The 27085-nt window shown below is 39.2% G+C and overlaps 1 protein-coding gene across 2 annotated transcripts; it reads left to right on the forward strand.

Moving 5' to 3' along the window:
* Positions 1-27014, forward strand: DRC9 (dynein regulatory complex subunit 9). 2 transcript variants are annotated; one of them, XM_087818196.1, is made up of 11 exons: positions 1-1045; positions 2450-2520; positions 3526-3790; positions 9696-9919; positions 11728-11856; positions 15686-15767; positions 19623-19784; positions 21228-21302; positions 24263-24394; positions 25312-25413; positions 26791-27014. In XM_087818196.1, exons 2-11 carry the CDS (start codon positions 2513-2515, stop codon positions 26923-26925), a joined length of 1314 nt encoding a protein of 437 aa, XP_087674322.1. In that variant the 5' UTR covers positions 1-1045; positions 2450-2512; the 3' UTR covers positions 26926-27014. The 2 variants fall into 2 exon arrangements, with proteins under 2 accessions (XP_087674322.1, XP_016055446.2); XM_016199960.2 differs by lacking the exons at positions 1-1045; positions 9696-9919; positions 11728-11856; ... (4 more) ...; positions 25312-25413; positions 26791-27014 and adding an exon at positions 4380-5846 and having other exon boundaries at positions 1331-2520.
* The last annotated feature ends 71 nt before the right edge of the window (positions 27015-27085 follow it).

Consider the following 27085-nt stretch of genomic DNA (forward strand, 5'->3'; position numbering starts at 1 on the left):
GGGAGCTGGGGAAATAAATACGGGACCTTACAGTCCTACACTTTGGATCTCTTTTGGAATTTCCCATTGATGCAGTCCATGTAGATCAGTCTCCCAGGGCACAGAAAATGGTGGAGATTGGATTTCAAGGGGCAAAATGCAGATACCTAGTGAAATGACACTGATTTAAACTCCTACCTAAGACTTTACTAGATGAGGAGGTGAGGGGAAGAGTGTAAATAGAAAGAATAGCATATGCAAAGGTCGTGACTTGGAATGGAGCATGATTACATAAGTCAATCAATTTTCACCAAGAGCTGCAAGGCAAACAAAAGCTTTATTTGGGGGTCTTTTTTGGTCTGGGAGACACAGATTTGGGGTAGAAAACCCAACTGTGTTCCAAAGAGGAAAGAAAGGGACAGAGCTTGTAAAGACAGAAAAGGGGGTCCAAGGGGATTACATAAATTGCTTTGAAAGAACTGTGATTGGTACTGGCAAGTGGACTTACACTATGCTATATATGATTAACTGCATATGTCTGTTGCTAGGTGAAAAAGTTATTTTTTTAATGGAGCATTCAGTGATGTGGAGCCATGTCCAGGAACTGTATCAGGATGTAGCCACTTGGTTTATCCCAGTTCAAAAGTTCAGTTTCACATGGAGGGAGATGAGTTAACTCAGCTTCCCAGAGGCCTTCTGGCTCCATTTTAGATTGTACTCTTGATAATATCAACTCCATTTTGTTGTTTTTCTTTTATACTGAAGAACTGGAAGAAGCCCATTGAGGCTGGAGCCATGAGAGCAAGAAGAGACAATGCCAGATGGATCTGGAGAGGAACAAAGGGGAGGCAGATCATGAAGGCCTTATGGACAAAGTTAAGAATTTTAGTTTTTGTCCTAAGGCAATGGAAAACCACTCATGAGTTCTAAGGAGAGGCATGATCAGATTTTTTAATTTTAAAAGATCACTGTTTCATTTTTAAAAGATCAACTCCAATTTGGAGGCAGAGTAGTTCAAACGAACCAGCATGGCCCAGCACGATGTTAGAGAATATGGAAATATAAGGTAAAACCCACAGGACTTGGTGATGGTTTAGATTGGAGGATGTTGATGTCAAGATGAAGGAGGAAGCAGGAATGACTCCTGGATTTCTAGCATTGGGGAATGAAAAGCTAGAACAGCACAAAAGCACTCAATACTGTGTAAGCATAGCCCTGTCTTACCTATGTGAAGCACATTGACCTATGCCCCAGTTGAAAAAAATGGAAAAATAAACAACACAGCAAAAGAACAAAATCTTATTAACACCATGTTATTTCCTCCTGGGACCGCCCTTGCACCAGAAAATTTGGCTAATTTGGAGTATGGTTTTGTTTTGCTTTTAATTTACATAAACATTCTGATTTACATATTTGAATTTTTGCATATGAGATTTTCATTATGTGACATATATTTGTACCACCCTTTTCAGGATCACTTTATTGTGAATAAAACCATACAGGAATTTTATAATCACTATTCATTCAGTATAGAGCAAAATTCTCCATAGAGAATTTAAAGCTTTTTTAAGCAGAAAGGACTGGTTTACTGAGGACAGTAACGTCTTGATAGTTGTATTAAACTGATTTGCAGGATAAATACAATGTTTCTAAGTGCATTCTCAAGTGTTCTTTAAGTCCAGGTGATACAGTTCTATTATCCAACAGATCAGGGAAATGGAGTACTCTAATTAAATATTTTAGTAATCAGAATAACAGAAAAGTAAATCCATTATCTAGAGGTTACCAATTAAAAAATCAGAATACAGTAAAAAATATGAAAACCATGTTAGATACTAATTTACCTTAAGAAGAGACTCAAAGATTGCATTTATCTGCTGATTATTAAGTTGGTATCCTAGTAGACCTGCACCACATGATGGTTCTTCCATCTCTTTTCTAATAAGCAAAAAGAGAGGATCCCTGGCCAATGTGGCTTGGTTGAGCATTGTCCCGTGCACCAAAAGGTCACTGGTTCAAATCCAGGTCAGGGCACATGGCCTGGATTATGGGCTCTATCCCTCGTAGGGGACATGCAGGAGGCAGCCAATTAATGTTTCTCTCTCACACTGATGTTTCTCCCACTCCCTTCCTCTCTCTAAAATAAAAAATATATGTATAAAAGCCCTAGCCTGTTTGGCTCAGTGGTTAGAGCATTGGTCTGTGGACTGCAGGGTCCTGGGTTTGATTGTAGCCAAGAATACGTACCTCCGAGGCAACCAATCGATGTGTCTTTCTCACATTGATGTTTCTCTTCCCCCCTTCCACTCTCTCTGAAAAACAATGGAAAAAATATCCTCGGGTGAAGATTTTTTAAAAAGGGGGGATAAGCTCTTGTAATTATTTAATTTTCTTTGAATGGAAGAGCATAAAAATAACTTAAATGTCATTCAATACTCAAACTAATCTCAATGTTTTCTTCTCATCTTAGGTGACTTCATTTTTGTGAGATTATAAATGTACCTTGGAAGTTAACAAAGCTAACTTAAGAAGAATGGAAGAGTATGTTCAAAATTTCAATTTATTTTGTGTGTATTTATTTATTTAAATTGTCCCTTATTTTACATAGTTTCTGTGGGTCAGGAATTTGGGAGCAGCTTAGCTGGATTGTTCTAGCTTGGGGTCTCTCAAGAGGTTAAAGTTGGCCAAGGCTGCAACCATCTGAAGACTTGATGAGGGGCTGGAGGATCCACTTCCAAGATGTCTCATTTATACAGCTGGCATGTTGATGCTGGCTGTTGGCAAGAGGCCTTAATTCCTCATCCTCATGAACCTATCCACAGGGCTGCTTAAGTGTCCTTATGACAAGGCAGCTGGCTTCCTATAGAGTGAGAGTTACGAGAGACTGGAAGAAGCTGCAAAGTCTTTTATTTTGTTGATTTTAGAGAGAGACATCAATTTGTTATTCCACTTACTTATACATTCATTGGTTGATTCTTGTATGTGCCCTGACCAGGGATCAAACCCACAACCTTGGCATATTGAGAGGAGACTAACCAACTGAGCTACCCAGTCAGGGCCTGCAGTATCTTTCATCACCTAGCTTTGGAACTCACAATATCATTTTAGTTACATAGGTTAGTTAGTCCTATTCAGTGTGAAAAAGACTACAAAAGGGCATGATGGTGAGAATCATATGGGCCATCTTGGAGACCTCCTACCACATTCAGTTTTTCACTAATCATGAGGCACTTTTGGTTAGTAGCTTCTAAAGATGTTGCTAGAAAAAAAATTAATTTTGGCTTAAATTCAAATTGGTTAAGCATAGCCAAATTTCATGGATTACATAAGTTTGTTAAACAGTAAGTTGCTTTCTTATTATTGGTCAAAATGTCACTGAGAGGTATTTAGCAGAATCACATGCAAACTCCTACTTTTGTTCTTTATCTTGGTTAGATTATATGACAATATGGACTTCACAGGAGCCAATCTACATGCTGCCTGTGCTTTTGAGTTTAATTTTTAAACATTTGGTGGCTGACTTATTTTTCTTTATTATTTTTGTAGAGGCCAACCAGAAGCCTCAAATCCTTCTCCAAAACCTTGGTATCCTGAGGTGACAGTGTCAGTGACAGGCGAACCACCGGGTGTCATAGAAGAAGAAGAAACAGCCAAAGAAACAGACATAGAAATCATCCCAGAACTCATAGAGCCACTCTCCATTCTAGATGTACTGAGGATCTCTGCAGTTCTGGAGGATACCACCGACCAGCTCTCAATTCTAAACTATATCATGCCAGTTCAGTATGAAAGAAGACAAAGCAAGAGCCTGGTATATATGCTCACTATTATTTAATCTTTTTTTCTTTTTATTTCTCCATTTACATTATTTATGTCATTAAATTTAACATGGGAAATAGCATCTTTATCTCAGATAAGGGCTATAATAATTACATAAAATATAGACTCTCAGTTGATGGAGTGAAATAGCCATATCTCAAGGAATATTATGAGTCAGAATGTCCTTTTCTTCCAATATGCCAGCATTATTCTAAAGGCCTATAATTAAATAAGTATAAATACAGTGTGTGCAGTGAGGTCAGACAAATTACTGAGTTGTCCCACTTATGTTTCTCAGCTACTAAAAGCTAACTGTACACTAGGAGTAGGAAATTAGACTGCTGGACCTTCTAAACGTTGCTTTAATCGTTTAAAATGACTGTTATTGCAGAATATGTTGCAGTCTGCCTTTGTGAATATCCACCACATTGTGTCAGCCATTACAAAGCACGGATTGAGTTATCAAAAAACTCAACTTGGTAGTGTGTAAAAGCTTTATAAATTCTTAAACTCTTGTTAATTTTGATAACTTAGGTTGTAGAAATAAAAAAAAATAAATACAAATACATATTTATTGGTAGCTGGCGATTGGTGGAGAAAGCGGCAGCTGTCCCAGCGGAGGCAACGACGAGAAGGTCTCAGGGAGTCAGGACCAGCCGGAGTGCATCACCCCCTGGTGCTGTGGCAACCACTCACTGCGTGTTGCCCTGCACTGCTGCGGCCAGAACGGAACCATGGCTGTGCTCGTTGTGCTTCTGTCCTTGGTAGCCGGTGCTTTGGGGAACGAGTTTAGTATATTAAGATCACCAGAGTATGTTGTTTTCCGCAATGGAAATTGGCCTATTTCAGGAGAGCGAATCCCAGACGTGGCAGCATTAGCCATGGGCTTCTCTGTGGAAGACGACCTTTCTTGGCCGGGACTTGCAGTGGGTAACCTATTCCATCGACCTCGGGCCACTGTGATGGTGATCGTGAAGGGAGTGGACAAACTCCCTCTACCTTCAGGCAGTGTCATTTCATACCCTTTGGAGAATGCAGTTCCTTTTAGTCTTGACAGTGTTGCAAATTCCATTCACTCCTTATTTTCTGAGGAAACTCCTGTGGTTTTGCAGTTGGCTCCCAGTGAGGAAAGAGTGTATATGGTGGGGAAGGCAAACTCAGTTTTTGAAGATCTTTCAGTAACATTAGGACAGCTCCGCAATCGCCTGTTTCAAGAAAACTCTGTTCTTAATTCACTTCCCCTCAATTCTCTGAGTAGTAACAGTGAAGTTGATCTGCTCTTTCTTTCTGAACTGCAAGTTCTATGTGATGTTTCAAGTTTGTTGTCTCAACATAAGCATCTAGCCAAGGACCATTCTCCTGATTTATATTCACTGGAGCTGGCAGGTTTGGATGAAATTGGGAAACATTATGGAGAATATTCTGAACAATTCAGAGATGCTTCTAAGGTCCTTGTTGACACTCTGCAAAAGTTTGCAGATGACATGTATAGTCTTTATGGTGGGAATGCAGTGGTAGAGCTAGTGACTGTCAGATCATATGACACATCACTTGTGAGGAAAACAAGGACTATCCTTGAGACAAAACAAGAGAAGAACCCACCAAGTCCCTATAACCTTGCATATAAGTATAATTTTGACTATCCAGTGGTTTTCAACATGGTTCTTTGGATAATGATTGCCTTGGCCTTGGCTGTGATTATCACCTCTTACAATATTTGGAACATGGATCCTGGATATGATAGCATCATTTATAGGATGACAAACCAGAAGATTCGAATGGATTGAACTTTTCTTCTGCCAAAATTAGAAAAGGGGTTTGAAGATTGGATGTTTTGTGAAAATAAATCGTTTAGTGTACTTTAAAGTAGACAGTATACTTGAAATTTTTAAAACAGATTTTGTTCTCTATTTTGTATGTGCCTGTGAAGTTGTTTTTGAGTAAAGTATGATATTGACATGAATTGATTTGTGTGATAGATTCTACAAATTTCATTCCATTTAGTATTTTTTTTAAATGCACTGAAATAAATGTAAATATTTAGAATAGTTTGTGTTATTTATGTTGAGAAAATGCACAGAATTTATTAGAGAAACTTGTGAATGCTTAACTTCCTTACAGAATAGGTGAAAATGATATTTGGGTGGTTATATACTAGGAACCATTGTTGTAAATGTCTTAATTTGATGTAAATATCTCTGAAACAAGAGAAAAGATTTTTAACTTTAGAGCAGCCCTAAAACTATGAAAGTTCATATACAGTCACTTAGATTTGGAACTGCATCTGACTTATAGAAGACAGCTGTCTTTTAACCTCTTGTGAAAGTTTGGTGATTCGAATGGTCTAGTGTGTATATTAAAAATACTACATTGAGTCCTGGCCAGAGTGGCTTAGTTGGTCCCTTCCAATGCTAACATTCTATGAGGGTTTTTTAAAAAAATTTAACATTTTAATTTTTCAAAAATACATCTTTATTGATTTCAGGGAGAGGAAGGGAGAGAGAGAGAGATAGAAGCATCAATGATGAGTCATTGATCGGCTGCTTCCTGCACGCCCCCGAATGGGGATTGAGCCCACAACCTGGCATGTGCCCTGACCAGGAATTGAACTGTGATCTCCTGGATCCTAGGTCGATGCTCAACCTCTGAGCCACGCCTGGCTGGACAACATTCTATGAGTTTTGGGGTAATTTTAAAGTGATCTTAATGGATGTTATAGGTATTTTACAACAAATTAATTTCCGTATCAGTTTATGAATAGCAACGATACTGGACACCCAAGAACTAAGCCTTTTAATGCATTCACAGTAATACTCTAGTTCATAAATTAAGATAGTTAACAAATAGTACAGCCCAGCCAGGTGTGGCTCAGCGTTTGAGCATTGACCTAGGATCCAGGCGATCAGGGTTCGATTCCTGGTCAGGGCACATATCTGGATTGCGGGCTGCAGCCGATCAGTGACTCTCTCATCATTGATGTTTCTTTCTCTCTCTCTCCCTCTCCTTTCCTCTCTCTCAAATCAATAAAGATATATTTAAAAAAAAAAAAAATAGTACAGAAGAGACTAGTGTTTCCTTCCTACTTATTGTCTCGTTCAGTAAGGCTCAAAAATAAAAAGAGAAGATGCTCAGTTAACAACATGAAATCTTATACTTACCAATTATACAGTCAGGTGTAAAAAATACACACAATAATTTGCCATCATAGAAATTCAAGGAAAAATGAAAAACCCAAATTTATAAATAGCATTCAGCAGCAGTCACCACTCCAGTAAATAAAAGAACAAAACTTTTTGGCTGTTTTATTCTGGTTAATGATAGTGATCCCCACAAAACTTTCTGACTTAATAGAGGTTCTACTTAGGATTTTATAGATGTATAAATAATAAAGGCTTGCACTTTTATCTTGATTAACAGCATCTTTAAAGCCTCTTTCTCAATGTAAATTAGTTCCATAATTTTTAGAAATTATGAATCTTGTAAAATATTTTTTTGTTTTTACTTCATAGTACTATGGTTGTTCAATTTCAGGAATTTTACTATGCCATTACTCTATCTTGCATAGGGTATACATTTTAAAACCTTAGTATGGATAGATTTTTTTCTCCAAAGGTTTCACATTGTTTAGCATTATAACAACCTTGGCTTGAAAGCTTAGTTAGCATTATCCCTTTTTTACAACCATTTGTACAGCTAAAGACATCTCCAAGTAGATTTTTGTGTGTGAGAATCACGGAATGAAATGACGGAACTGTAGTAATATACCAGGCTCTGTCAGAAGTGGGAGTAATGGACCTAAGTTTGGAAAGAGACTGCCTACAGGAAATACTGTTTTTCTTTTCCCTTAGGGTCTAATTCTTGTACATAATGTATATTATATAAAAATCTTTTTTAGCGACCATACTAGATAGAATATTTAGCTAATTCCTTAAAGTTCTCTTCTAAAAATTCCAATTTCTATTCATCAGAAAATTAGTTTGACACATTTGCTTCCTTTTCCAGCTGCCTAAGCATAAAGGTAGAGGGCAGCCGGTTAGGGCCATCAGAAAAACAGCTTCCCGGGCCTTACACGTCCCCTTTCTTTCCTGGACAAAAAACTAATGACCATACATAACACTGAAAGTTTTCCTTATGTCCAAGTAAGTTTCAGTTTAATTGCTGAAATTCTATGGCTTCTCTTCTCTTTGTGGTCAATCATATCAATTTTAATTTAAAGGAATATTTTAAAATTTAATTCTTGCTTAAGGCAGCAATTTGTTTTGTCCTTGCCTACAAATGTTTTCCTCAGATCTGAATCTTTGCTTATTGTTCATATAAAGAAGAATTTTGTTGAGTCTATTTATTAACCTTTTAAGGATAGTTTTTTGTTTTTTAACATTGCTGGGCTAGTTGAAGTTTTGCTGAGGAAGGATCTAGGCTTTATGTGTCAATATGCAGATACCTTTCTTCTGTGCACAGGATCAGCACAAGAATTTAATCATAACAAATGCAGAACTTCCACAGTTCTGTGTACTATTCTAAATGCTTTATGTATATTAATTTATTTTACCCTCATAATAACTCTATGAGGGCAGGTGCTATTCTTAGACCTATTTTACCAATGGGAAAATGGAGGCATAGGGATGTTACATAGTTGCCTAAAGTCAACACTGTTTAGTAAGAGAATTGGGATTCAAACAAGAAAATCTTGTTTCAGAGTACATATGTGCAATCATTATGTTATATGGCTTTTCCATAGCTCAAGATTTTAGCCACAGGCCTGGCGGGCGCGGCTCAGAGGTTGAGCGTTGACCTAGGATCCAGGAGATCAGGGTTTGATTCCCAGTCAGGGCACAAGCCCAGGTTGCATGCTGGTTCCCTGGGAGGGGGTGGGGGAGGAGGGAGCTGATCAATCACTCATCATTGACGTTTCTAACTCCCTCTCCCTTCCCCTCTCTCTCTAAAATCAATTTAAAAAAATACGTATTTTTTAAAAAAGGTTTTAGCCACAGATTAAATAAGAATTAACAATGAAAAGACATATGCTGTTCCTATGGTAATGCTTACCTTTTACTGTTCAAGTTTGTATCTAAAAAATAAATTATTTTGGCTTTTCCCCAGAAGACCTTTGAAATATATACCACTAAATATACTATCAACGTCTGCTCTTTGGTATGACTTCATTCTTTATATTTCAGATTCATATATGTTCACCCTGACCAGAGTGCTCAGTTGGTTGGTGCACTGTCCAAATATGGAAAGGTCGTGGGTTTGATTCCCGGTCAGGGCACATAACCAACCAAGTTGTGGGTTTGATTCCTGATCAGTGTGCGTATGGGAGGCAACCAATTCATGTTTCTCTCTCACATTGATGTTTCTCTCTCCCCCCCCCTCTAAAATCAAAACATATCCTTGGGTGAAAATAAAAAAAGAAACAAATTCATATATGTTCAATGAACATTTGAGTCTCTACTATACCCTAGGCATTGTTCTAAGTAATGGAATTATAAAGATGGCCACATTTATTTAACATCCAGTCTTATACTAAAAAGAATTTGAGGTGAACCAAGATCTCTAAGACACTTTAACTTCTCTCATAGAATTTACAATCTAACAGGGATATTTATACAAATAATTACAATATGGTAAATGGTTGCTAATAGAGATATTTCACAAAGATCTACCTTTGGTCATAATCCTAAAGTTTACCAGGTGACAAATTGGGAATTTTTCTAAAGGTAGGAAGATATAAACAGCAGGACATGTGGTTTGGTGTAGCTGAAGAAAGGTAATTTTCTTCCAGTATAGAGTACAAGTGGGAGAAAATTAGGTTAAAAGTATAGGCAGAGGCCCTCATATAGCTTTGTTTCTTTACTCTTCTAAAATCTTATATAAAACATCACTTATATTGTTTTTAGAAGAAAAACAGTGAAATGAATTTAGAAGAAAAAAGCCCGGAAAAACCTCCAGTGGTCTCAAGAGCCTCAAAAATATCGCCTAAAGAAGAACTCAAGTTGCCAGAAATCAGACTAGGAGGCCCGTTTGCCAGGGAATTTAACAAAGTGCAAGAGACTGCCCTCAAATCACCTACAAGGCAGTCCATAACTACTACAGAGACACTGAAAAAAATTCAGATTGATAGGTAAGGAAGGAGATTGTATTTGGAAATGTAACTGTTTTTCTAGATGGATAAAGAGTGAGTGCAAGAGTGGCTGGCTACCCTCTTATGGATTGGTCCTTATATCCAAAGTGACTGCTGATAATCAAATTAGCTGAAGAGTGCCTAGAAAAAGTGTGGTACAATTGAAAGTATAGGAGCTTTAGGATCTTGAGCAAGTATTGAGTCTATTTGCAATTTTAAAATATAAGAATAATAGCAACTTTGCAACATTAGTGTGAGGATTAGAAATAAGGCTTCAGGCAAGTGCCTGGCACAAATTGGTAGTTATTGTGATGCTTTATCCATTAATAAGAGACAGACATCATCAAAATAGCCAAACTTCAAACTATGTTTTAATCCTGATTTTTTTTTAAGGCAGTCTCAATTTCCATTGTCTCATAATTCAGTTTTTTAAAAAAATAAACATTTTTATTGATTTCAGAGAGGGGAAGGGAGAGGGAGAGAGAGAGAGAGAAACATCAATGATGAGAGAGACTCATCGATTGGCTGCCTCCTGCACGCCCCTTACTGGGGATTGTGTCCAAAACCAAGGCATGCACCCTGACTGGGAATCAAACCGTGACCTTGTGGTTCATGGGTTGACGCTCAACCACTGAACCATACCAGCTGGGCTCATGATTCAGTTTTTTGTTGTCAACTGACTTGCTGGAAAAAAAAAAGCCTGTTAAGTTTAAAAGAAGGTATAACATTATGATAAGGACTTTTGGTAAATGAGAACTTATAGTAATTACCTAAAGCTACTAGCCAAATCCAGCCTATAGTCTGTTTTTGAAAATAAATTTTATTGGAGTACAGCATTGCCATTTGTTTACATATTGTCTATTGCTGCTTTCACGCTACAGCAGCAGAGCTGAGTAGTTGCAGCAGAGAGTTTATGACCTGCAAAGCCAGAAATACTTAATGTTTGTCCCTTTACAGAAAATGTTTGCGGATCTCTGCATTAGACCCTCACCAGAAGAGTTATGTCTCCTGTTAAACTCAGTCTGGCCCAGATTTGCAGACATGGCATTTTACCACGATTGCTTTAGAGCTTTCTATTTTTAAAAAAATAAAATAACTTCAGATGCAGTTGAAGCCTCTAATCCCAGCCCCTCATTCTTCCCACAAAGATAAACTCTTCTGAATTATTCTTTTGCAAATTGTGACACTGTTATTAGGTATGGATGAGGGTTATTTAAACAATACATATAGCCCTGGCTGGGTAGCTCAGTTGATTAGAGTGTCATCCTGATATGCCAAGGTTGTGGGTTTGAGCTCAGTCAGCGGGGCACATGCAAGAGGCAACCAGTGAAGGCATGGATGAGTGGGGCAGCACATTGATGCTTCTCTCTTTCTCAAATCCAATAAAATTTTAAAAACAATGTGTATAGTTTTACATATTTTTAAATGTATGTATATTATTGTACTGTACATTCAATGTTTCTCAGTCCTTGGTATGTACACTTTTTTAGGTTAAGAAAGTTCTCTTTTATTCCTAGTATTCTAAGAGTTTTTGTTGTTTGTTTATAAATAAGTGTGTGTGTTGAATTTTGCCAAATGCCTTTTCTGCATTTATTACAATGATCATATGGTTTTTCTCCTTTTGCCTTTCTTAATGTGATGAATTCTTTAATAGGTTTTCTAATACCGAACTACCCTGGTATTTCAGAAATAATTCCAACTTAGTTGTGATGTTCCTTCTGGGTCTTGACTTGTGTGATGTCTGTAGCCGTTCGTGGCTGTAGGGAAATATGTATCTTATGCATTTTTGAATTTGTTTCTCCTCACAGGCAATTTCTCAGTGATGTGATTACAAATACCATGCAGGAGCTGCAAGACTCAGGCACTTTCACCAATCTCCTGAAATCTTTGAGTGAAGAAAGGGAAAACAAAATGCATTTCTATGATATCATTGACAGGTCAGAGTAATATTAGGTTTATTTGTTGTATTTTAAAGTGCTATAAAACTCTAACCACAAGTCCTTGATTTCTAAAACAAATAAGATTTTGCTTCCCAGGGGAGATAACAAGAATTAAGAAATTTGGATTCTATTCCTAGTTCTGCTGGGACAATAATTCAGATTTCTGGACTTCGGTTATCTGTATGTACAGGATATCAAGAATATTCTTCCTATCCTTTTCTTAGGACTGAGTTCACTGAAAATTCCTAAACAGTATCGAGTGACAATAAAAATAATGCCGAGAGAAATTTTCTTTTCCAGAGCCTTTGAACTAATTCCAAAGATTTTCATGCTTTAAGAAATTCAACACAATCAAAATGCTTTGGGACCAACATAAAATTCTCTCTTTGTTTGAACCCTGAGTACTCAGAATGAGAAAATGTTGATTTTGTCTGCGTAGGTGGAATTGTTTTCTCTTGAATTTATTACTCTTCCTTTGTACCTTAGTATTGGTAATAAATTCTGTACTAGAGTAACTTTGAAGATTAGATTAATTTATACATGCAAAGCACTTTGGATAATTCCTGGCACCTAGTAAGTAAGTGCCTAATTGCTTGCTTCCAAATGTTTGCTATAGCAAATAATATGTCATTGTATGTCTTTGTATGTAAATATACATCAGCAAATGTTTGAATTTCTTATTATTCCATTAGGTTGAATCACTGTATGTGGACTTACAGAATCAAAGAGAGAGTCTATAGTTTAATGGATGATATTATGGAGTTGTTAAAAGTATTGCTTACAAAGTCATAATAATATGGGGAAAATGTTTATGTTACAATTTTAGAAAAAGAAAGGCTAGAAATAATATAGTATTATCACATCTTATAATAAAACAAAATGTGTATAGAAAATGAGAACTGGAAGGAAATATACCAATGTGTTAACATATGGGTGGTTTATTAAAATACCTTTTCTTTCTTCAAATTTTTATTGATTTTTTTAGAGGGGGGAGAGAGAGAAAGAGGAAGAAAGATCTATTCATTGTTCCATTTATTAATGCATTCACTGGTTGACTCTTGTATGTGCCCTGACCAGGAATCAAACCTGCAACCTTGGAGTATCAGGGTGACGCTCTAAACAACTGAGCTACCTGGCCAGGGCCAAAAACTCTTTTAATTTTTTTTTTAATGTTTTTATGGATTCCAGAGAGAGGAAGAGAAAGGGAGAGAGAGACAGAAACATCAGTGATGAGAGAGAATCATTGATTGGCTGCCTCCCACATGCCCCCCACTGGGGATCGAGCCCACAACCCTTGCATGTGCCCCATAATGTGTAGTGTTTAAAAGGATGAATTGTATGGTATTGACAAAGACTCCTTCCTTGACCTAACTAATCAGGCTCCTCTGATATTTATTTATTTATTTATTTATTTATTTATTTATTTATTTATTTTTATTTATTTATTTTTAATATATCTTTATTGATTTCAGAGAGAGGAAAGAAGAGGGAGAGAGAGAGAGAAACATCAATGATGAGAGAGTCATTGATCGAGCCCACAACCTGGGCATGTGCCCTGACCGGGAATCGAACCCCAATTGTCTGGATCCTAGGTTGACGCTCAACCGCTGAGCCACGCCCGGCCGGGCTCCTCTGATATTTTCCATATTGCAGCCCAAGCTAAGACAGTTGTTGTTTAGTTTTATTTCTCTTTATATTGTTTTGTTATTTTGTTTGTTTTAAACCTAAGCAATGGGATTGCTGGAGATAAACAGAATTCTGTTTCTGAGAGCAAACAGAAACAATAACATAAAATAGTAAAGTTTTCATTCAAATGGTACGGAATTTGAATCCTGCTATGCCATTCACTGTTTGTATGACCATGGCAATGTGTTAGGCCTTGTCTTCTGAGAGATAGATGCCAGGATGAGATTAGTCATGCAAAGGTTTTATCATTCTGTGTGAAAGAAAATGGAAGTCTTCAGACCCAATGCTGGATTGTCCCCAAGTGAAGGAGGGGGAAGGTTGGGTGGAAGAGACTACCTGCAGTGTAAGAATGTTTGGCAAGGTCATCAGGGAGCCCTTGAGCCGAAGTCAACAGTCAGAAAAGTCCTGGTCTCTCAGGAAGGGCCTGTCTCAGCATCCCTGCCACACTCAAGAATTGGCTGGGAGCAGTCAGGGGGATGCGAGGCCTCAGAGCACACACAGTGAAGGATTTCAGAGCCTTGAGCTAAAACCCTTGTTTGCTCCCTCCCGGTAGCTGGAGGTCTGTGAGGCACGCTCTCATCTCCACCACAGGTTACCTTCACTCTCTCCTGTCCTCATTTGTAGGGTAACGACAGAGACTACCTCACAGGGTTATTGGGAGGTAAGAATGTGTGAAGTGCTCAGAATAGAAAGGGTTCTTTTTTCTCTCTTCCTGTACCTTCTCCTCATTTTTCTCAGCAGCAGCTATTCTATTTTTACTGGGGGTGGGGGGAGGGAAGCGCTTTATTTTTAAACAGAAGAATGCCAGTTCATAAATGTAGAAGGAATGATAGAATTATACATTCACCATTTTCCCAACTTTTTGTTGTTGTTGTTAATCCACCCTCCCCAGGATATTTTTTCCATTGATTTTTCAGGGAGAGTGGAAGGGAAGGGGGAGGGGGAAGGAAAGAGAGAGAGATGCGAGACACATCAATTGGTTGCCTCCCACACATGCCCCGACCAGGCCAGGGATTGAACCTGCAACCCAGGTACATGCTCTTGACCAGGAATCAAACCCCAAGCCCTTTGGTCCTCAGGCAGACCTCTAACCACTGAGCCACACTGGGCAGGGTTCTAACTTTTTATAGTGAATGATGACTCAGTCAAGAGTTAGCAATGTTACCAAAAACATTACGTAAAAGGTGCTTGGGGAACAGGATATTTTCGTGGTGAAAGCCTAAAGATTAATTACTACAAAGGGGAAAATGTGCCTGTACAATAGAGAGATTTGGTGGTTACCACTTTAACCAAGAGCTTGAACTTAGCAAAAGTAATTCAGCAGTAGCTATTTTAGATTCAACACAGATAAGCCAAAAAAACCTCCTTCAATTTACTCAAACAAATCAGTCTTTTAAGAAGTGTCACTCAGCCCTGACTGGGTAGCTCAGTTGATTAGAGCATTGTCCCAATACTCCAAGGTTGTGGGTACAATCCCCAGTCAGGGCACATTCAAGAATCAGCCAATGGCCTGGCTGGGTGTGGTTCAGTGGTTGAACGTCGACCCAGGAGCCAAGCGGTCAGGGCTGGACTCCCGGTCAGGGCACATGCCCAGGTTGCAGGCTCAGTCCCCAGTAGGGACATGCAGGAGGCAGACAATCAGTGATGTTTCTCTCTCATTGATGTTTCTATCTATCCCTCTCCCTTTCTCTCTAAAAATCATTAAAAACATATTTTTTAAAAAAAGGAACCGCCGGGCCAGGCGTGGCTCAGTGGTTGAGCACTGACCTATGAACCAGATGGCCACCGTTCGATTCCCGGTCAGGGCTGGAACCCCAGTAGGGGCGTGCAGGAGGCCGCTGGTCAGGGACTCTCTCTCATCATTGATGTTGTATCTCTCCCTCCCTTCCTCTTTCTGAAATCAATAATAAACAACAAAATTTTTTTTTAAAAAAGTATCACTGAAAGTGTGCACCATGGACCAGCACCACGAACATCACCTGAGAAATTGATAGAGATCAAATTCTAGGGCCCTGCCCAGACCTACTGAGTCAGATCTTAGCAGGGAGAGCCCAAGAGTCTGTTCTTAACATCCAGGGGGTCGTTGTGCACACCGAGGTCTGAGAAGCACCGCCCTGAATACAAGTCTTATTTCTTCCAGGGAGGAAAAAGGCAGAAAGCAAATAAAATCTCTTCACAAACAGCTTCTTAATGTCAAAAAAGAACGGCAAATTGAAGTACAGGTAAGAATTTCCTGGGCAAAACAAAAAGTTACTGAGCTAAAACACCAGTCTAGACGCCACTTTTCTTAAGCAAAGAAAAGTTACATATGAAAAACTGTTGTTTCTCCTGGGGTGCCTTTACTACTGACGATATGGAGAGAGTAACAAGAGAGTTGGTTTGAGATGCACAAGTATGTCCAGAACAGAGCTCTGGGAGGCCCCACCCTCTGGAGCTCTTAGTTCCTACCCACTCCACCCCCAATTCCACCCCCCACCACCACCCACTCCTTCCCTACAGGAGACCTTATCTCAGGCAGCCTCTTATATTCCAGCATCCCAGATGGGAGACTAGAGCTCTTGGTAGGCCTTTAGAGCACATTACAAACCTCCTTATACGTGATGGTTAGGGTTAATGTCATTTATATGGTATTTTTAAAAAATATGTTTTTATTGCCCTAGCTGGTTTTGCTCAGTAGTTAGAGCATCGGCCCCTGGACTGCAGGATCCCAGGTTTGATTCCCGGTCAAGGGCTTGTACCTCAGTTGCAGGCTTGATCCCCTGGTCTGGTCAGGGTGTGTGCGGGAGGCAACCAATTGATGTTTCTCTCTCTCTTCTCCTCCCTCCTCTCCACTCTCTCTAAAAAAAATCAGTGGAAAAAATATTCTCAGGTGAGGATTAAAAATATGTATGTATGTGTGTGTGTGTATATATATATATGTACGTTTTTATTGGGTTTTAGAGAGAGAGGAAAGGAGAGAGAAAGAAACATCGATGAGAGAGAAATATTGATCGACTGCCTCCTGCACGCCCCCTGCTGGGGATCAAATCCACAGCCTGGGCATGTACCCTGACCAGGAATCAAACTGGCAGCCTCTTGGTGCATGGGCCGATGATCCACCACTGAGCCACACCGGCTAGGCTATACTGTATTTTTAAAAATTATTTATTTATTAATGGGAGAGAGAGACCTGTATTTTTTTTCTGTCACTGTTATCACTTTAATAGACCACATTCTCATTTCTCTTTTCACATCCAACCAAAAAGGGCATCCTGAGGTGTAAGACAAGTTACAACTTCTCCAGGCAGTAGCTTCCAAAAATTCCAGGAACCAGTACTCTTATTCATACTTTAGTGTTCAATTATGAAAACAGACACTACCATTAAAATCCTTTGGCTCACATTACTGTGGCAGCCACCAGAGCCTTATTAACTTTAATTGGTTGACTGCTTCTTTCCATTACTAAGTCATGCTTCTTTGAATTCAAGCAACAACTCCAGAAGTCCAGATCTGGAGTCAGCTTTGGGATCTGGAAGTGAAGTTTGGTCTGCTACAGAGACCCACAAATATGCTTCACAGTCCACAGACCTTGATCATGGGGAACGCTCCAGACACTATGGCCAACCCGGGTCATGATGGTGGGTTGGTGGTGAAGGCAGATCTTTTCTTAGTGAGAATCTTAAAAGGAATCCATTCAACTCAAGACCCTTGGCCTGTAACGCACTGCTTCTCTCTGGCGCACTGGGAAGATGAGGAATAGAGTGATACTTCAGTGCCGACATGTAGGCCTCGATCTGCATTTTACCATCACTGGCCTGTCGGTGTCGTATATCCTGAAATGTAGAGAGGAACTCAGGGTAATCAGAAGCCTGCAGTAACAACATGAAAATCAGATGCCTTTGCCTTGGCACAGTGTGACCGCAGACCGATGTCATATGGCCTTATGAACAGTTACATAATGTAATGCCCTCTGTTTGCCATGAACAGAAACTCCTAGACTCTCAACTCTGCATTTCTGATCTTCGTAGTTATTCTGAAAGAGTTAATATTCAATTTAATAAAGAAACCTGACCAGAACATTCTTTTGAGTTTTTGAAAGTATATTTTTGTATGGACACTATTTAATGAATGCCTAACTGTTTAACTGTTAGATTCTGTGAAAAACAAAACTGCAATTATGGACATGGGCTGAGGTTTTTCTGGAAGAGGTTTTATGGGTTTAAGTGATACATAATTTGGACCTTGAAGAAATCTAAGTGGTTAAATAGGTAAAAGGATCCCAGTTGATGAAGAAGTGAAAGCATCTCACTTCACTTTCACCCAGTCCTCCTAGAAATTCAAACTTTATCACTGACTGTCATATAGTTTGGAACTGGAAGAGAGGAAAGGAGAAATGGAGAAGAGTGGAATAAAGGGAGGAGAGTGTAGAGAAGGGAAGAAAAAAAGAGTGAGACAAAAATGTCATATATCTTAAAATTTATTTAATGAGTAGTCATTGAGCACCTAAGTTGCACCAGGCACTGGCATGAGAAAATAATCTTAGAGAGGTTAAGTAATTTGCTCACAATCCTATAATTTATAAAAGCTTATGAAGTACTATAAGATGTATTATCAGTTAAGCTTGTAGCATGTTCTCTGCCAGAGACTCTGATCTCTTTGGAATGGCTCTGGAACAGTTGGAATAATTGCTATACAGTTAGAATGATTCCATAGGGTGACACTAAGAAGTTAGGCAAAATGACTTGAAGAATCCCTTCCTGACTAATTTTAGGAGTCTATATTTCTTTAAACTGGGATTGCTTTTCATTGTGGATTATCTTGACCAATTTCTGCTTTCTTTCTTCTTCTAATACTTACTTAGAACCAATTCTGCCATGTACAGGGTAAGGTTAAAGATGGTTGATATTTGGAGAAATGTAGGCGAGTGATTAAAGCCATGCATTTTTGTTACTAGTTCTATGCTTGCTTGTTGTCGACTAACTCTGATCCAGTCTCTCTGTGAAATGACACACTTTGTCTGAGTCCTTTCGAACAATCAGCTGTTACCACTCTGCCTAAACTCTTCCAAGGCTTCCAGTGGTCCTTGGAATAAAATTTAAACTTTGTAACAGTGTCTCTGAGGTTCTGCATGTATTATTCTTACCTACCTCTCCAACCTCATCTTGTCCCATTGTCAGCCCTCACTGGACTAGGGCCTCCAGAGTTTTCTTACAGTCCCTGGAGCATATTCAGGTGTTTGCTTCCTCAGGACTTTGGCACACATATTTCCTTCTCCTTAGAATTCTCCTTGACACCACTTTTCATGTGACAAATATATTTATCCATCAGGTGTCAGACTTAACATTTCTTTCTCAGAGAATCCTTTTTAGACCATCCATTTGAATCCACATCTCCTTTGTTAGTTTCTCCTATAGCTAGTGCCCTATTCTTTCATAGCATTTTGCACCTTTAAAATATTTACACATATTTGTTTGTTTCCTTTTAACCACTTGTCTACCACCAGATTGTAAGCTTAATGAGGTCAAGGACTATGTCTAGTTAGGTCTCTACTATTTACCTAGTGTGGTACTGAATAAATATTTTTAATAAATATTGAGACCTTAAAATTGCCAACTACTTTATAAACTGCAAAGAGTTTTCACACATATTCTCAATCCTTATATTCACTTCATGAGATATTTCAGGCAGAGTAGATACTAATTTTCTATTTTATAGAAGGTAAGACTTGGAGAGTTTAACTGACTTGGCCAAGTTCACACAGCTGGTAGGGCTTGGGTGAAGGGGTATTGGGTCTTTTGATCTTCAGACCAGTGCTCTTTCTACCAAAAATAGAGAGCAGTGGGAAATTCTTGCAGATACAAGTACCCAAATAATGCTCCTCGGAAAGAATTGCACGGTCCTGATGCTTATAAATACTTATCTTTCGTTTTCATTTATACTACCCATGATTACTGGCTGAATTTCCCATAGCATGATATCAGGAGTATAGATTCTGCTTCTTGCTGATATATATGTACAAAAGGTAAGCTTAAACCACTGGTTAAACTGAATGGAGGCAGAATGTAACTTTATTTAGAAACCTGATCTTACCTCTACAGAGTCGGAATGAATATATTGCTCACCTCAAGGACCAGTTGCAAGAGCTGAAGGCAAAAACTAGCATGGAGAATCACTACATGAAGATAAACACTGAGCTACAGATTTCTCAGACCCAGAAAAAATGTAACAAAACAGAAGAGCTCTTGCTGGAAGAGATTGAGGTAATTACTGCTGTATTAGGCATGAGCCAGGTGGATGGCATTTGAGCTGTCACTCCTCATATTGCCTCAGCTAACAAAGGAGGAGGGAGACGGAGTTTTTAAAAAAAATATGTTTTTATTGATTTCAGAGAGAGGAAGAGAGAGGGGGAGAGAGAAACATCAATGATGAGCATAAGTCACTGATTGGCTGCCTCCTGCGTGCCCCCTGCTGGGGATGGAGCCCAAAACCTGAGCATGTGCCCTGACCAGGAATCAACCCTTGATCTCCTGGATCCTAGGTCCTCACTCAGCCAATGAGCCATGCTGGCCAGGTGAGAGGGAGGTTTTCATGATCTTCAAGTTGTTGTTTTTTATGTCTCAGTTTATTTATTAATTTATTAATTTATTTATTAATATATCTTTATTGATTTCAGGGAGAGGAAGGGAGAGGGAGAGAGAGAAATAGAAACATCAGTGATGAGAGACAGTGATGAATTGTCTGCCTCTTGCACGACCCTCACTGGGGATTGAGCCCGCAACCCAGGCATGTGCCCTGACCTAGAATCGAACCTCAATCTCCTGGATCATAGGTCGATGCTCAGCCGCTGAGCCACTCCAGCCAGGCTCATGATCTTTGTTTTATCTCGCCTGCAGCCCTAACGTTTGAGATTAAAAATAAGAGCAGAAAGAGGACTTGCATATTTGCAAGCAGAGATTCTGATGGGCTGGATAGCCTGTAACTCCTGTTGTTTTGTGATGACTGAAAATTGGTTGTACTTTCTTCCCTTGGCCACTCTGTTGTAGAAAACCACTTGCCATTTCTCCTGGCAATTACAGGATGGGAGCAAAACAAGGTTTTGCTGCTACTTTCTTCACTCAACCAGCACCTTTTATCCCTCCACTAAGAAATACAGAATCTAGAGAGCTGAACTTCATCAAACCTAAATTATAGAGATGAGAAGTCACAGTGAAAAAATATCAGGAGAAAGAAACAAGGGTTAGACCCTCATTAGAGGAGGAAAGCTAAATGGCTAAAAGAAGAATAGGCGACTATGAGCAAACAGTGGGGTGTCTGCAGGATTCCTTCTGAGCTCCCTGCTTGTTGAAGCTCACTCCCCAGGTGTGGCTTAAGACTGTGACAGAAGACTTTTTCTTGCACCTGGGAATTCCTTTTCTAGGCCTTAGAACTGTGACCTTGAAGCGTCGTTTCTCTCCTTAAATTCACATCACTTTCCAGGCAGCAGGGGGGTGGGCCTTTTGTTCTGGGCACTCGCACGTATCCGGCCCAGTGCCCAGCACGGCTCAGCGCTGTGTGTGAGCAGGAACAGCTGGAGGGAAGGGAACTGCAGCTCCCAGCCGTACCGGGCCGAGGACTCCTGCTGTCAGGAAGCCCTGTGCCACTGGCTCAGCCGTACTTCTGGCCCTGCTGGGAAGCATTCCTGATGTGGTTTCTTGTTCTCACAGAAACTGAGGTCGAGAACTGAAGAAGAGAACCAGATTCACATGGAGATTGAAATATTCCTTCGCAGGGAGCAGCAGGTGAGGCACCGGCTGTTTTACCATAACCCTGAGCTGTCTGTGTTCCACTTAAGAAACGCCACGGGCAGAAAAAAAAAAAATCACTCAGTTCTACCAGCTAATCAATGAGCTGTAGCCCATGTTTTCTTTTAAAGTTATTCATCTGAATAAATATTTTATAAAGCTGTACTTTGAGTACAAATAAAATTTTGTCTTCTGCCTTTATCATTTAGCATTATATAAGAAAGTGTTTTCTCATTCCTATATTGCTTCATTGTCATAATTTTTAAATATGATATTTTAAAATCATAAAAATAACATTCTTGGTTGAGGGAAGATTTTTAGAAATTGCCAATTGCTTTTTTACCCATTTTTTCATGTTATCAGTCTTCATAAAATAATTTAAAACAGTTTTATAATTTTCCATTGCATGGTTATGCCATAGTTTAGTTGTTACCCTTTATTTTAGATATTTAGGTTATTTCTAAAGTTTCATTATTACAAATAGTGCAGTAATGAAAGCTTTGCCCAAGTAACTGTTTTTCTTCATTGCAATTGTTTACCCAAAGTAAATCTCAAGCATGAGATTATGCTGTCAGAGACTGGTATTTTGTGACTTGATAACATCACTAATATTTTCTAATTTACGCTGCCATCGGCAATGTACACAGGCACTAATTTCAAGTATCCTCAACAGCACCAGCCATTTTAGATATTAAAGGTCCGCTAACTTAATGAGTTGTTTTATTTTGTACTTTTTGCTGACTGATAGACTTGACCATTTTTCCATATATTTATTTACTCATTTTTTCTTGTGTGAATTGTATGGTTTTAATGAGTATTTCTAATACCAACAACAAACCCACCTGAGTAGAGCCTTTCAAAATATCCCTGTTGGATGACTAAGGAGAATGTTTCCAGGTAACCCATGATGCAGCCTGCCTTTGAGAAAGCTAATGAATTTTCAGTAAATAATTCCAAATTTATAGTTAAAGAAAATAACTTCTAGATGCTGTATCACAGACCTTTACTGAAAAAAATATCTGGTAGGCTATTAGAATCGGGTTCCTGTAACCTGCAATTTAAGAATTATGCATCATCTTACCTGTTTCAAGTGTTGAGACACAGCAGGTGTAACAATCAGATGAGCTGGTGGAGTAAGTGAAGGATGGATGAAGTCTGTGTTCCCCACATCTTCAGCCCAATAACAAAAGCAATACATAAATACTTTTTAATGAAATATTTGAAACATTATAGAAATATATAGATTTAAAAAGTGAAAGCTCTCTAGTCACTTTTTAAAAAAAATATATCTTTATTGATTTCAGAGAGAGGCGAGGAGAGGAGGAGAGAGAGAGAAACATCAATGATGAGAGTGTCATTGATCGAGCCCGCAACCCGGGCATGTGCCCTGCCTGGGAATCGAACCACGGTCTCCTGGATCCTAGGTTGATTTTCAACCACTGAGCCACACTGGCTGGGCAGTCACTCCTCTTTTTAAAAAAGATTCCTTTCCCATAGATTTCTTCCTCATCTTTTTATTTTTTTAAAAATCCTTACCTGAAGATATTTTTTCTATTGCTTTTCAGAGAGTGGGGGGGAGAGCGAGAGAGCGAGAGAGTGAGAGCAAGAGAAACATTGAAGTGAGAGACACATGTTGATTGGTTGCCTCCCAAACCACCCCACACGCCCCAACTGGAGCCGGGGATCGAGCCTGCAACTGAGGTACATGCCCTTGACTGGAATCGAACCCCAGACCCTTCAGTCTGTGGTTCGATGCTCTAACCACTGAGGCAAACTGGCTAGGGCCACATCTTTTTCTTTTAATATACATACTTGTGTATGTACCTAATCAACATGTCTTTAGTATTTATTTATATTTGCTTTTAAAGTAAATGGGGTCGTACTATATATATATTGTTGTAGAACATTGTTTTTGTTTTTTTAATTTAAATTCACCTTGTCTTTAATGTTTTCTGTGTCGGTACAACCGCTGTATAATATCCCATAGACAGGATAGAACAACATTTAGTTCACCATTCTCCTGTCAGTGGACATACAGGTTGTTTTCAAGCTTTTCTGTTAAAACAATGCTAAACATTGTTGGACATCTTTAAGTACATGATATATAGGAAGACTATTCATTTTTGTATATTGTTTTTAGATTCCTTATGTCCCCTCAGATTAGTTATAATGGTTTTTTCGTTGATTCTTTGTTTTTTTTTAGGTAGAAAATCTTATTGACTGCAAATATTAAAAATTTTATATTTTTCTTGTCATTATGTCTATCTCCATTTTGTGGCTTATTGTATAGATAGAATGTCAAGTGTAATGTTGATTAGTAGTAGTGATACTGGGACACAATTTTTCTTTATTGGTTTTAATGGTATTTCAGTTGCATGAGTAGATAGTTCTGTCAGGTTTCTCATGTACAAGTGAGGGCATTCATTGAGAAAGATGGAATCCTGAAACTTGGAATGGGAATATCTGATTGGACTCTGTCTTGAGCCCCTAAGTCACTGCCTTGCCAGTGGAATTAGACTGCCCCCGTGTCTAAGAAGAGTAGTTCTTCTTTCCCTGAAAATTGTGTGATAACTTCATCTGAGGCAGATGCCTTGTAAAAGGATGATCGCTCTCTATTATGCTAAGCAAAATAAGCCAGTCAAAGACAAGTATCACATGATCTTACTCATACATGGAATCTAATGACATAAATATTAAGTAGTTTGATGAATATTTATGAATATTTGCTCCTCTAACCAGCACTCAGATGATATATAGAAAACATTTACAACATACCAAAAACCTCCCGCATGCTCCACTGCCGGTCAACAAACCAGCCCTCCCTCCAGGTGCAGCCAAGGTTCTGACTTCTATCACTGTAGAAAAGTGAGGTTTTTGAACTTTATATAAGTGATTTTATACAGCATTTACTGTTTTGTGTCCTGTAGAAGCCATGTTTTAATGCTCTTTCCAAATAGAAACTTGAGGAGAAGCTAGAGTTCTGGATGGAGAAATTTGACAAGGACACAGAAATGAAACAGAACGAACTGAATGCTCTCAAGTCTGCTAAGGCCAGTGACTTAGCGCATCTTCAAGACCTTGCAAAAACGGTAAGGAAGCCGAGTCCCAATAGGCCTGAGCCCCAAGGAGCAGGTGAGGCTAAGCTACAGTGCTATTTGTGGTCATAAAGTGAAGGTGTGCCTGTAAACCAATGGGATTCTATATATATATATATATATATATATATATATATATATATATATATATATATAAAATCTTCATTGATTTCAGAGAGAGGAAGAGAGAGGGAGAGAGACAGAAACATCAATGACGAGAGAGTCATTGATCGGCTGCCTCCTGCGTGCCCCCAACTGGGGATGGAGCCAGCATGTGCCCTGATGGAACCGCGATCTCCTGGATCCTAGGTCAGTGCTCAACCGCTAAGCCACACCCAGCTGGGCATGGCTACTATTTTTATGTGTATATTCTATTACAGCTTTTTAAAAAAATTAATTATTTTGAGGTCATTAATCACATGGTATTTTATTTTTATGAAATACATACTTTTTTTAATCCTCACCTGAGGACATTTTTTCCATTGATTTTTCAGAGAGTGTGGAAGGGGGAGAGAGAGAAACATTGATGTGAGAGAGACACATTGATTGGTAGCCTCCAGCACATGCCCAGACCAGGACCGGGGATCGAGCCTGCAACTGAGGTACGTGCCCTCGGCTGGAATCAAACCTGGGACATTTCAGTCCGCAGGCTGATGCTCTAACCACTGAGCCAGACCAGCTAGGGCTTTATGAAATATTTTAAGGGAAATTTTTATTATTAAAAAAAAAAAAATGGGGACCCACAAAGTTAATATGTGAATATTTATAATATAGGAAAATCCAGTAAGTTTTTTCCCTTTGGTTTATCTTTAGTTTTGCCAAGCTTTGTCTTAAATTTTAAAATTGCAGGGCTGGCTGGGCCACAGCGTAGCCGGGAGGGTCCTGTGACATGGTTACTGTCTACTTTGCAGATAAGGGAGTACGAGCAGGTGATCATTGAAGACCGCATGGAAAAGGAGAAGAACAGGAAGCACGTGGAGCAGTCTCTCTTGGAGTTAAAGAGCGTCGTAAAGGTAGAAAGCAGAAGGCTTGTGGGGCCCCTTCAGTGCGCTAGCTGACCTGAAACCGAGGAGTGCGCAGTACTTCTCATTTGTTATCAGGCTCAGATCTGTGAGGAAACATGGCCTTTGTTGGTAGGCATCTGCCAACAATCCGTGGTGCAGGGAGACCAGTAACAGAAGACAAGCTCCCAGCTTTTAATCCAGGGGGAAAGGAGGTGCCTAGCAGGGGAAGCAAACCCGAGAATTTGTGCCCAGAGGTCAAATTTAAGGATACTATTTCTAACCAAAACAGCTCCTGAAGTAGTTCTAATATCCTACTGTTTCTGAAAATCCTATTTATAAGTTAGCCCAGGCTATCTGCCAGATTCTGACAAGAGCCGTGTTCAAAAAAGGTAGAGGGAATAAGTTTAGGGGGAAAAATTAGAGATGTTTTAGTTTTATATGAATTTCTGTATATTAGTGATGATTTAACTGGCAGGTCAGATTCTGGGAAATATCAAGCAAAAATAACATCAAGCTGGACTGAAACTGTTGTTTTGAAGATTGCCCTTGTCTCTGAAAGAGGAGTGCCTGCTGAGATGGAACAGTATGCAGACCGTAGCTAGGGATGTCTATTAGGGGGTGGGTTAAGAAAGTAAGCTTTAAAGTACATTTAGGACCTGGTAACCAAATCCAAACTTGAGCTTTCCATTAGGGGAGAGTCAGATATACAGTTAGCAAGTATTTATCGGGCTCCTATGGTGTTTTCTATTTATCAGGATTCCTCAGCTGAGAGCAGAAATCTTAAGAACTAGCAGAAGACCACCTGTTTTTTCACTAGTGGATTTGCTTCCAGTCTTTAGGGCTGAGTGTGATTTTTAAGTAGCCCAGACTGTATTCCAAACAGTTGTGTCTAATGACTAAGATATTCAAGGGAGTTATCTAAAGCTTACTATTTGAAAGTAAGAGGAGTATTGCTCTTTAGTCAATCATTAAAGATACAAAATGCACCCAGAAATCTATTGAAATCATCTAGATTATCTGGACATTTTTGACCCCAGTGCTTGCTTTTGCCAGCGGCCCAGGTAACCAACAGCCCTCTTGAATCAAATGGTTGTTAGATATGGGAAAGGATGCTTGTAAAGAGCAGTAGTACAAGGGAGTCAGGTTTCTAAATGTAAAAGAAGAGATTGTTTTATTTTTACTCCTTGAGCACGTTACAGTTCATGGCTTAAGCTCTGGGTCCTGCACCACTGGGGAGCACTGCTGTAGGGAGAGCATGCTTGGCCATGCCCATGTCTCAGGTCCATTCTTCGGACAGAAGTTACTTTATCAAAAAGCAGTCCCCTCATGTAGAAGAGAATGCAGCTTGTCAGGCATATAAATTGTACTCACTCCCCTCTCTTCCAGCTCCAGGCCTGGTGGCGAGGCACTGTAGTACGGAATGAAATTGGTGGTTTCAAAATGCCTGGGAAGGAGAAAGATGATAGCAAGGATTCAAAAGGTAAAGGCAAAGACAAGGACAAGAAGAGAGGCAAGAAGTAGTGACCAAGTATCTTCTGTCTTTCTCTCCTCTGGTATTCTGGAGATGGGAAGGACTTGAAGGGAATGAGAAACATCTATCACCACATGACTCTTCTTATTTGGACATTCCAGGTGCAGCCTGGGAATTTCACTTTGCCTGTTCTGTTAGTTTTCAAACCCT

The sequence above is a fragment of the Miniopterus natalensis genome, chromosome 6 (assembly GCF_054644295.1).
Source record: "Miniopterus natalensis isolate mMinNat1 chromosome 6, mMinNat1.hap1, whole genome shotgun sequence".
Classification (NCBI taxonomy): domain Eukaryota; kingdom Metazoa; phylum Chordata; class Mammalia; order Chiroptera; family Miniopteridae; genus Miniopterus; species Miniopterus natalensis.

Excerpts from the sequence above, each read along its gene's own strand:
- DRC9 (XM_016199960.2), top strand. Across the intron at positions 3,791-4,379 it reads GAAGACAAAGCAAGAGCCTG|CTGGCGATTGGTGGAGAAAG; the intron begins GTATATATGCTC and ends ATTTATTGGTAG.